Source organism: Sus scrofa, chromosome X, assembly GCF_000003025.6.
Source record: "Sus scrofa isolate TJ Tabasco breed Duroc chromosome X, Sscrofa11.1, whole genome shotgun sequence".
In the NCBI taxonomy this organism is placed as follows: domain Eukaryota; kingdom Metazoa; phylum Chordata; class Mammalia; order Artiodactyla; family Suidae; genus Sus; species Sus scrofa.
The window spans coordinates 12,043,352-12,055,521 of record NC_010461.5 but is presented as its reverse complement, the minus strand read 5'-3'; the positions used below and the strand labels follow the sequence as shown (position 1 = coordinate 12,055,521).

The following is a 12,170-nucleotide window of genomic DNA, read 5'->3' as shown; positions in this document are numbered from 1 at the left end:
AGAGCAGGTGGCCTGGCTTCCTCCTCCCAGCTGCACAGAAGGCACAATAGCCAGCTCTGTGCAGGGCAGGAAAGGCGATCTGATTCCCAGGCTTCCTCGAGGTAACAATGAGAATGCAAAACAAGAGTGCTCGCAACACATTCTCTGCGGTTGGTAGGAAAATCAACAGTGTCTCTTGGCATTGCCATAGCTTTCTTCCACCCAGCCTCAAAGGACCTCAGTTGATGGCTCCCTTTTAGAACTTTTTAAAAAATTACCGTTTTGTAGTGCTTTCAGCCATTGACTTCGGCTCTCTTCATTCGATGCATACACATAGAGAAGCCCATCTTTATAGACAATCTGGGAAGAAAAAGATTGGGCGCATTTAGATATCGTTATGTTACAGTGCACTCTGGTGCAAGTACAGATTTTCTGTTATCAAAACAAATGTTAGGTTTGCTTATATAATGTGCATTGGCTCTGGAATTAGTTTTTTTTTTTTTTTGTCTATTTGGGGCAGCACCCACAGCATACGGAAGTTCCCAGGCGAGGGGTTGAATGGGAACTGCAGCTGCCAGCCTACACCACAGCCACAGCAATGCAGGATCCGAGCCACATCTGCAATCTACACCACAGCTCAAGGCAACGCCAGATCCTTAACTCAATGAGTGAGGCCAGGGATTGAACCTGCATCCTCACAGATACTAGTCACATTCATTTCTGCTGAGCCATGATGGGAACTCCTGGAATTAGACATTTTTAATCTACTTATTCTTATCCTTTACTTCCCTATTTCCTTTATCCCAGACACCTCTACTCTTTGGAAAATCACAGCAACAATGCATGTGACAGTGCATTCCGAGTCTCAGCAGGAATGCCCTGGACCATGGCGAATGATAAAAGTATAAAATGTTAAATATGACAGCTGTCTTAGGAGTGTTCTGGTCCATCCACCTACCCAGTGTATGACTCTCTTAGTAGCCCATTGGAAAACGTCTGTCGGCTCGATCCTTGCAAATATCTTCAGGGATGGAATTTCTTTTGCTTTTGCTATGCCATCCTTGTCAGTTTCCATTCATGCTGATCATTTTATGGTTTATGCTTAGATTGAGTAAAATCATGTCTCCCTGTTGCTTTAGTCTCTTGGGCCATGTCCCACTCTGGGAATCCCTAGCACAAACCACTTTCCGTCCCTTAAGACACTTGGTGAACTGTTTGGACATTCCACTGTCTTGCCCAGATCCTTCACTAGTTTATTCAGCTTTTGTGGGTAAACAGGACACATCATTTATGACATATCTTCTAGGTTGGGGGCTTTTTTTCTAGATAATTTAACATTTTAGTTGTATTTCAAAGCTACAAAAAGTACATGATCACGCCTACCTTGCAAACGAAGAAGCAAGCTCAGAGAGAGGGTGAGATTGCTGTCTATGGTTACACAGCTGTCAGCACTGGGGCTAGGAGCTCTGCGGGGCTCCAAAGCCTGTGTTCTTTGGACTATTCCATGCCTCGGCAATACTAATTGGAAGCATCTTCCATGAGCACGCGTTTCCCTGATTTTTCTCACTTGGCTAATGTTCTTTTCTTTTAAGTGGGAAGGATGGATTGTTCACTGACTGGATTGTTTTATTTCATTTTTAGCTACTGTTCGTTCATTCTAGCACAGGGGTAGCCTGACCATTGGAGGGACAGTCCATCTATCTTTAAAGCAGAAAGAGAAGTGTCCCTGACATAATAAAAGTAGAGCAGGTGTTAGATCAGGCCACTTCCATGGTATAGTGAAGGCACGCTCTCCAAAGGAGACCATTGTTTGAAACACTTCAGGGTCGAATTCTAACTCCTTGGCGTGCTGTGCAGTGCCGCTCATGCTGTGGTCTGGCCCACCTCTCCAGGCTCATCTCTCACTCTTTCACTGGGCTGCTTAATTCTAAGGACAACCTGGATCTTTCCAAACTTCCTGTACCATCCTTGCCATCTGCTGTTTCCTTGCTTTTGCTGCCCTTCCTGATTCTGTTGGGCTAAACTCCACCTGTCCTTCCCAACCCAAGTGTCACCGCCAATAGCAAATCTCCCTGACCTCTTGCAGTGAGGAGAGAAGCTCCTGCTACCGCGGCTACTCAGCCACCTTTGTCTTTTTTTTAAAAAAAGACTCCTGGTATTGTATTTATGTAATTAACTAGTGTTTTGGCCACGCCTGTGGCATGTGAAAGTTCCCGGGCCAGGGATTGAGCCTGCACCACAGCAGTGACCCGAGATGCTGCAGGGACAATGCCAGATCCTTAACCCACTGAGACACAAGGGAACTCCTCTGGCACTTTCATCCTGACATTCACCTCCCTGCATTATAATGATCTGTAAATGCCTTGGGGACAGGGATGGCAATTTATTCCCGATAGTGTGCCTAGAGCTTTGTAGCATACAGGAGATGCGCTGCAGTGTTGGATGAAACAGATCATCAGACCCCAAAGCAGGTCAGACCACTAAGGCTTACACCTATCTTTGTCTCCCACCAGGGGAGACAGATTGATGGATAGGATTTTATTTAGCAAACTACCCAAATGCCATCTGGGAATGTTCCAAATTCAAAGAGAGGCCGAGAATGTTGTCTGTGACTACACATGTATAAGCATTTGCCACTGTCACAATGACTCAGTTTGCAACATCTTTATTTATCCCCCTAATGCTGAGTTGGTAATAGAAAATATATATATTTTTTCTTTCCTAGGGCCGCGCCCATGGCATGTGGAGTTTCCCAGGTTAGGGGGCAAATCAGAGCTACAGCTACCAGCCTACACCACAGCCACGTCAATGCCAGATCCAAGCCATGTCTGCGACCTCCACCACAGCTCATGGCAACGCCAGATCCTTAACCCACTGAGCGAGGCTGGGGATCGAACCTGCGTTCTCTGGATGCTAGTCAGATTCGTCTCCACTGAGCTGTGATGGGAACTCTGGGAATGGAAAATATTAAAAGAAGAGCCATCCATCCAATGAAACGTTGTCTGTCCCCTTACCTGAAATGGGTACTGTCTCCCCACGGGGGTCTGCTCCTCCAGATTTACTTTCTCCACACATCGGATTTTCTTAATCTCAATTGATCCTTTTCTACTGCCTCTTTTCTGAATTAAAAACCAATAGAAGATGCCTTATGTGATACACAGTGATGCACAAAGAAAAGCATAAAGGTTCAGTTCCGCTTAGGAGAGGGGTTGGGAGATGGGCTGAGAAGATGAGAATCATTCTAATTATTCTCTAATAGTCAAAGTCCAGCGAAGACCGAATATATTTTTCGAGTGTGGACACAGGTTTTAAATCCTCCAAAAGCAAGTCTTCTAGCAATGCAATAATTTTGTTTGAGGGTAATCTTGAAACACATTTCAAATCACCTGCCATGTGGTTAATCAACTCAGGAAAATCAAGATTTAAGTTGGGAGTTCCCGTTGGGGCTCAGCCGGTTAAGAACTTGACATAGTGTTCATGAGGATGCGGGTTCTATCCCTGGCCTCACTCAGTGGGTTAAGGATCTGGCATTGCTGCGAGCTGTGCTGTAGGTTGCAGACATGGCTCGGATCCCAAGTTGCTGTGGCTGTGGTGTAGGCCGGTAGCTGTATCTCTGATTCGACCTCTAGCCTGGGAGCCTCCATATGCCAAGGGTGTGCCCCCCCCCAAAAAAACCAGATTTAACTCCACAAGCATCTTCATTTTGTTTCAATCTCATGGCAGTATTTCAATATTTCTACTGTGATAAAAGTCTCAACTGTATAGAAATAGTCTCACTTCCAGCATCTGTTAAAGCAGGGTTGGTTTCTTATCCTAAACACTCTTTGGGGCCGATAATTGTTTGTGGCGGGACTGTCCTGTGCACTGTAGGCTATTTAGCCGAATCCCTGGCCTCCATCCATCGGATACCACTCGTCAACTATCCCTCTCCCCCAATGGTGGTGACCGAAAATGTCCCCAGCCGTTGCCAGATGTCCTTTGGAGGACAAGATCACCCTCAGTTGAGAACCGCTGTTCTAAAGTTACAATTTTCCTCAGCAAAGTTAACCAATGTTTTGAAATCCTTTATCTTGAATTAATTATAACCTGGCTAAGAAAAGATAATGCGATAAATGCAAGTTGATTTTTACTGTCTAAGCTAAGAAACCTGTTACTTCATTATATTAAACCCTTGCTGGAGACTTAAGAAAAATAAGTACTAATAAAAACAACGGAGTAAATTAGAGCTCACCATTTTGTCATATTCATAGTAGGAGAGGTTTGTTTTAGTCAAAACGAAAAGCCGCTCTTTGTAATTATTAGGCGACATTTTCTTCTTTTGCTGTGACCTTTTGAGAAGAAGTTCTTCTAGAATGGATTTTGTGTCCATGTTGTCATCCTAAATAAGATGAAATAATTAAAATGAGTGTTGGCAGCATCCAGCTAGGTCCTCTGTTAACTTTCAGAATTTGTACTCAACTATTTCTCCTTCAGGGATAATACAAATAATTCTCAAAAATTAAATTTAGCAATACAGGAGGAAAATGCAAAGACACACACTCTTAAATGCACAGACCCCTGCACATTCTTCCCTACTCTCTTGGCTTTGACTCGTATACATCTGTTGATTTTTTAAAATAGCTTTTTATGCATTATACTCACTTCCCACTTAGGGTCATCAGTTTACCAGCTTCGCGCTACCCTCCCGATCAAAATTCTCCTTATGCCTAAAGAGTTCTATCGACATGTGTTGAATTGAATATCATCAAACTTTAAGAAATTGGAATGCCAGACAGTTCACCCTGTCTGAAGTAATCGATCAACTGAAATTTCTCTCCATTAATGAGGCCAGTTGTTGGACCAAACGTTCCAAACCACCGTGCGACCCTGATATTGTTCTGAATGATACCCACAGCCGCTCAACACGATCCGATCTTTAACAGAAAGGACACGGGTGTAATTTTCAGTATGTCCGAGAATAAAACATTTTCCAACAGCTATCAACAGAGACTTAAGAGAACTGAAAAACACTGATCCTTCATCAACAAAAACCACTCTTGCCTTTTCTTCCAAAATGGCATAAAACATGGAAAGTTTTTCATTTTCTGGTTCTACCAAGGATGTTACTCAACCCTCTGTCTGGTACCAGGTCTGGTAATGAAAAGGAGTATTAAGCAGTAGGCTGCTTAATAAGCTTCATCTCGTTCTTTTTTGCTTTGTGAAATCACATGGTTATCGGCAGTCAGATGCCCAATAAATACTGTCTCTCTTTGCTTATAGATAATCCGAAGGTAATTAACTTTACTCACCTTAATTTCAATAGAGCCAAAGAAGTGCGCTGGTAGGTCTTGAACTCTCAAGCTCTAGGCAAAAACTCACTGCTGCCTCTGAGCCCCTGTCACTCATACTCCCTCCGGCTATGCCAGGGTCAGGCATTAAAAAGAAGATATTTGCATCCTATTTATCACTTGATCAGGAAGCAGCCATACAGGCCTTGCTCTGTCTGGATGGAGGCGGAGGCCAAGTGAACCTGTCCTATCCCTAATGGCCACTTGTCACCAGCCCAGGAGTGGGATGGGCCCCCTCAGGGTAGGGGATCAGAAGAAAGGGAGTCTGAGAAACTCAAGTTGGCACCAACTGAACCACGGTCAGGCCCAGCCAGCTTCCCTCTAAAAATGAGTATCCAGAACATCAGCTGTTATTATTTATTCACACAGATCAGGTGACTATTTACCAATCCCTCAGACGTGCTCCAAGGGTGGTGTATGTCTCTCAGGCAGAAGTAGTAGGAATCTTATCCATCAAATATAATAAAGTCTTGGTCCCTTTTTACTTTGAATACTGTTTCATCCGGAAAAAAAAAGTATAATCTTTTGTGAAAAGAGACTGCGTTTCTTTTTGAGCACAATGAGGGCTGCTCTCCATGGTCACTGCTTTCTTTGCCCTGGACACAAAGCTAAGGCAGAGATCAGGGTGCAGGAAACCCAGCAGGACCTGGGAAGGCAGGAAGCACATCTCGCTTTGCCCTTTGCCTCCGTTATAAACTCTAGACATACACCTGTTCAGGTAGGACTACTTTCTGTACCCAAAGCCTGTGGCCGGAAGGGAATTTGCTCGAAGTCTTATTGAAACTATGGAAGACCTACTTTTTGTGAGTTAAAAGCTCCCTTGGAGGAGCTGTATCACGCTGAGCATAGGTGTGGGGAACTTCTGTCTTTTAAATGTCTCTGTTAAAAAACATTTACTAGCAGGAGTTCCCTTGTGGCACAACAGGTTAAGGGTCCGGCCTTGTCACTGCCGCAGCTCAGATCGCTGCTGTAATGCGGGTTCAGTCCCTGGCCTGAGAACTTCCACATGCCACGGGTGCAGCCCCCCCCCCCCCCAAATTTACTAACAAAGCAAAAAGAGAACACTGTGAAAACTCTTGTCAGATGTCTTTTGTATCCACAGCTCAAACCTCAAAGCAGAGGGGTAGTTAAATAGATCTGGCTAGTTGAGTAGAGAGTTTACTTTTCAAATGTTTTCTTCAGATGCTGAATCAATTTGTAACATTAAGAGCATTGTTTTAAAAATGCAAATCCCAACATCCGAGGCAGCGCCCTTGCCGGTCCCGCCTGCCAATACACATACTTTTCTGTTTATAGAAGTTCACATTCATCCCAAGAAAGATGGTTGCCTGGGGAATTTTTAGATAAAAAATTAATATGATGAACCACGGAAACCATTGACAAATGCAATTCCCCAAGTCACTTCTGTATATTGAAGGAAAGAAGGACGCTGACTAGAAAGGCGGGTCCCGCGCCCTCGAGGACATTTTTAAATAAACCTCCGGGAGTTTATACATGTTGCATCTGAGGAAATGCAATTTGTCAAATTTCAACAACATCCCTCATTCCATAGCCTGCCCTTTCTGAACTTTTTGGCTTTTGTTTTAAAAATCATATGTGCTAACGTGTTGATTCCACAAAACCAAGAACTGCGGACAAGCAAAAGGAAACAAACAAACAAAAAACAACCTTAACTTTTGATGAACATACCTCGATGGTTTTTTTTCACGTTACACGTGTAGGTGTTCATTTTCACAAAAATGATTTCACCTGCTGTGCATATGCGTCTGTAAGCCGTTGTACTCATGAAACCAACACTGGGAGCCCCCTGTCTTTGAGGCCCTTCAAAGTCCCACCCCTTAAGCTGGGCTCCAGAGCCTCCTAACAAACCGGAAGGACCCCCGTGTGGACGATTCCTGATTTTGTCGCCTCCAGATCAGTGTTTTCTAAGACAGTGCCTGCTTCCTGCTCAAGTGGGGCCGGCCTTCTCCTTCTCTTTGCTTCTGGCTCTTCCTCAGACGTCTCTCTTCTCCTAGATTAGCCTTGATTCTCAATTGAAGGCATGTCTGTGGCCTCCCTTGGTATAAGAAGGGATCATCAGTGGGAACTCACTTTTAATTTCTAAATTTCTGATTTGTAGAAATGTAACGTCCCTCCCCCACCCCACCCCCCTTGCGTGAGGACATTCAGTCAACAGGGCTTTGGGCCTACTGTTGACTCAGCTGCCCAAGACTAGCACACTCGGCTTTGCCTGCCCATATTTAAAGGAAGTTCAGCTGGGGAGGCTTTTTTAAACACAAAACAAAAGAAAATTAGATCTTCAAGCTAGAAACCAGAACTCTATTTCCAGAGAGAAGCTGGTGGGATTTGGCCGGACACTCATATATCACCACCTACCTAGAAGAGACACTTCGATTTGCTAACCAAATAGCCCAGGCCGCCTATTTCCATAAGCCCATACAACTAGCAAGAGATTAAAGTGCAGGGGAGGCAAAAAAAAAAAAAAAAACAAGCCGGCAGAAATCAATATCGTATTTTCTACAAGGAAGTCAACCACCATTGTGTGACCTATAACACATAACAGGTGCACGCAGAATTGCAAGACTTGGACTCTCCATGGTTAGTTAGCTCTTAGAAGGAAACGGGGTCATGAGAGCGAAGCAAAAGGACATAGGCCAGCTGCCCATCGTCCCCCTCCGCTGCCCTCCCCCCCAATGTATTATTTTAATATCTCGACACCTATCAAAATGTTTAGCTAAATGACTTGTAAAGTAGGGGAGGATAACTAAATCCAACCAAGGGGCAAGGAATGGCTGCCCCCATCTCTCGATTTTAAAAAATAAAGCATTGAAGGGAGCCAGTCAGGGGATATACATTTTGGTTGAGGGAACTATACATACCTTTCTCTCTTCCTTTCCTGCCTCCTGCTGCCCTTCTGCACCACTTAGAACTTATTTCAACTTCTGGGGTTGTATATTCTTACCTATTTTCAAAATGTGGGCTAGATTTTTGTGCATCAACACTGCTTTGGAGGTTCCTGCTGAAAGATTATTTACAGGTCACATCTTTCTGATATTTCCCATAAAAGGTCCCTTGCGTGGAGGGCAGCCACAGGGTGGCAGAGGTGGTAGGACACCGCAGCCCCCGGACCTCATCTTACAGATGCAACGCTGAGCCCCAGCAGCCTCAGCCACTTAGCGAGAATTGCAGCGCTGTGACCTGAGAGACACAGCCCTGGGAGCCAGATGACTGGTGTCCTGCTGGGGACACTGCCCACACCATCAGGGCAATAAATGCCCTAAGAGAGATCTAGGCGTTCGGCTAAGTGTATGATAGCCTTGCTAAAGCACGCTGTCTGGTAGAGGGAGGCATGAATTTGAGTCTTACCAGACCCATGCTCCCTTCAATGCTTTATTTTTTAAAATCGAGAGATGAGGGCAGCCATTCCTTGCTCCTTGGTTGGTTTTAGTTATCCTCCCCTACTTTACATGTCATTTAGCTAAACATTTTGATAGGTGTCAAGATATTAAAATAATACATGTGGGAGGGAAGGCAGCAGAGGGGGACGATGGGAAGGAAAGGGACACCGCTCCAAGTGCCGACCCAGATGGGGCATCCGAAAGCCACAATATCAGACCCGTGACAACCTGGATCTTCACATATTTGCTCAAGGCCAGGCCTGCTTATCTTCCTGCGAAATAACTGAATAGTCGATGATGGGAAGTTCATCAGGAACAAAAAACTTAACGCAGACTCAGGTAAAGTGGTTCAAAACTCTAACTCTAAAGATGCTAGCCAAAGACAAAAACTAGCTCTGCAGAACCTGACAGGTCCCCATTGCACGTGACATTTTGTCGGAGAGAGAGGGTTACAGTTGACGTTGGCCTGATACAAACAGAAATCCTTTTAACACGGATATTTGAATTCAGCATTTAGAAACACCATACCTTGGTTCTTCCAAAATGAATTAACGAAAACCAGAAACTTTAGGAAGCCGTTTTTTTTGTTTGTTTGTTTGTGTGTTTTTTCCTGCACAAAGAAAGTGAGAATGCCAGTGCTTTTCCTGTAGCAGCTAAAATTTGCTTTAGACGTGAAATTCATTTTCAGTGCCTCTCAGAGCTTTGCTAAGCCCTTCCTTCTTTCTAGCAAGCTCTTTCCTTCTGCTCCCTCCCCTCTGCCCAGGGCACCCCTCTGGGCAACTCCCTTAGGAGAAAAGCACAAAGTGATCAATCCGCGTCTTCATAGCTCATGCTCAAGTAGTTTAACACGTGACACTGCTAAGGTGATGCAGATTGGTGTGGACAAAAGCACCAGGCTTTGGTGGCTTCAAATCCCTGCTTGGTCTCTGTGCAACGCAGCATGTTACTTAACCCTGCTAACCTCAGCTTCCCCATCAGTGAAGGGCGTAAAACAGTAACCACCTCAAAGGGGCATCAACAGTCGGGAGAAGATGGCCGTACGATGCCTGGCACCCTAGCAGATGGCAGATGTTCCAGAAACTTGTACCCTTTTCCCCTCATCACTCTGTAGGCAAAGGTTTTCAAAAAGACCACAGCAGGGTTGAAAAACTGGAGACAACGGGCTGACGCTCAACATAAAATTTCAGACCTCAGCCCCTTTCCCATCTCCGGGGACAGGCACTGATGGGAGCAGGGAGCCTCCCCCTGCCTTCTTGACTCAACAAGCACCTGCTCCGTGGGCCTGTTACCAGCTTTCATCCTGGGCCTGGGTACCTTGAAATCAGGTTCACTGTGTATCTGTGCCACCAGATTCCTAACAAATCAGTACATGGATGTTCCTCCCAGTGTCGTCCACGGACAGGCAGTACCAGCCTCCCCTGGGAGCTGGTTAGAAGCGCACCCTCTCGGTTCCCGCCCTGGCCCGAGTGCAGCTGAGCTGCTTTTAGATCCCCAGCTGATTTACACGCACACCAGAGTCTGGAAAGCACTGACCTAGACCACATGATGCTGGTACTACTTCTTAACTCCAATGAAACCATCACGGTCCACAAGAACCTTCAAACCTAAATGGATGCGGCTGGAACTGTGTGGTTCAGCTCCCTCCCATTTTTCTATGTCCGTCTACAAGACCTCCAGGCCCCAATGTAGGGAGACCTCAGGAAGCCAAGAACAAATAGCCTAGCCAAAGTAACATCATAAAACACAGATGAAATAAAAGAAGGCCAGCCTCCCATTGCTGTGGTTTGGGGGAAGCAGTTACAAAGTCAGTACGAAAAGTCACAGAAGGACCTATAATGGAAAAGCATCTGGAAAAGAAGAGATTTATATTTGTAGGTACAACTGAACCACCACGCTGTACACCTGAAACGAACACAACATGGCAAATCAACTACACTCCACTGAAAAGAAATTAAGTTAAAAAAGAAAAAGTCATAGAAGGGGCAGTGCCTAAAGAATAGTCCAGAGAAAAATCAGCAGAGGAAACGACACAGAACTAGACCAAGCCGACGGTGACCCATGCATCACCGGCCGGCTCCCCCAAGGAGATTTTGAGCCAGAGGGAATTTCTAGTGAGTCTCCTGTCGCAGCCCCCTAATGACGTGGTCCCGTCCATGGTCCCCAGAGGAGCCCCAGCAATTTCACATTCATAATTTTGCAGCCTTTTCCTTAAAGCGTCCCCCACCCCTTCCCCAGTTCTGTGAACTTCAGGGCCCGCAACACCCAGACCTGAACCTCTTTTCCTGTAGGACGTGACACTGCATAGCCACCTGCCCTGACACGCACCATGTTGGCTGGTTCTGCTAACCCGGGCCCGGCGGTGCAGTCCTGCTCCTGCGGGAACGTGGGCCCAGCTGTCCTCCTTCCAGCCGCAGCAGAGAGTCTCACATTTTCCCGGCTGCTGGGTCAGAAACGGCCACATTACTCAGTGGCCCCAGAACACTCATTGTCCTGCAAGGCCTTACACAATCCACAGGAAACCGCACTCAACACTTAGCCAACACTTGTTGACCTGATTGAGCGCAACAGAAACGGAGACAAAAGCATATTTCATCAAGCGTCCAACTTTGATAACTGCGGCTCCTGCTTTTCCCAGGCAGTTCTCGGGTCCATGTGATAACCTGTCTTTGTTTGGAGAGCTCTGTGCTGGAAAGGACGAGAAAATCTCTCGGCGAAATCCTGCTTGTGAGCTGACCTCTTTCAACTTAAGTCAGGAAACCATGAGGTGACGCCAGAGGCTGCAGAGAAGAAGCCCTGAAAACGTCCCCTCAACCCTGCAGAGGGAGGCCAGACAACCACGAGAGAGGAGGACTCTGAAAATGATGGGAAAGGAGCCCGTTTCCGCACCTTAGATTGTTAAGAACGGTGGGAATGGGAAAGAACGGGTCTGGCTAAGGCGCCCTGCCCCCAGCTTGCACTGGATCAGCGTGATTGGCACCTGACTGATGGACGGGCATCGGTAAAATGAGTTATGACAACATCACGACTTTTTAATTTATTGATATTTTTTATTAAGATGTTTTAATGGACGTAGCATTGACTTACAACATTTTTTTCCCTGTCTTTTGCTTTTTGAGGGCCACACCCGCAGCATATGGAGGTTCCCAGGCTTGGGGTCGAATGGGAGCTACAGCTGCCGGCCTACACCAGAGCCACAGCCATGCGGGATCCGAGCCACGTCTGCGACCTACACCACAGCTCATGGCAACGCTGGATCCTTAACCCACTGAGCGAGGCCAGGGATCAAACCCACATCCTCATGGATACTAGTCGGGTTCATTAACCACTGAGCCACGACGGGAACTCTCTGATTTATGATATTTTAGCTTCAGGTATGCAGCAAAGTGATTCGCTTATACATACATATATGTGTGTGTTTATATATAAACATATATACGTATTCTTTTTCCGATTCTTTTCCATTATG

General features: G+C 45.8%; 1 protein-coding gene across 4 annotated transcripts in view; it reads right to left on the bottom strand.

The window, feature by feature from the left end:
* BMX (BMX non-receptor tyrosine kinase) overlaps positions 1-11,412 on the bottom strand; it is a 51,933-nt gene extending 40,521 nt beyond the window's left edge. For 2 of the 4 annotated variants that reach the window (XM_005673449.3, XM_021080135.1), the window contains exons 1-4: positions 11,030-11,411; positions 4,211-4,357; positions 2,994-3,098; positions 258-339 (exon numbers count right to left, since the gene is read on the bottom strand). In XM_005673449.3, coding sequence (XP_005673506.1) covers positions 258-339; positions 2,994-3,098; positions 4,211-4,357; positions 11,030-11,032 — 337 coding nt within the window. In that variant the 5' untranslated portion in view covers positions 11,033-11,411. Of the gene's footprint in view, positions 1-257; positions 340-2,993; positions 3,099-4,210; positions 4,358-5,267; positions 5,422-11,029 lie in introns of those variants that run through there. The other 2 variants (XM_021080134.1, XM_021080136.1) reach the window with 2 other exon arrangements.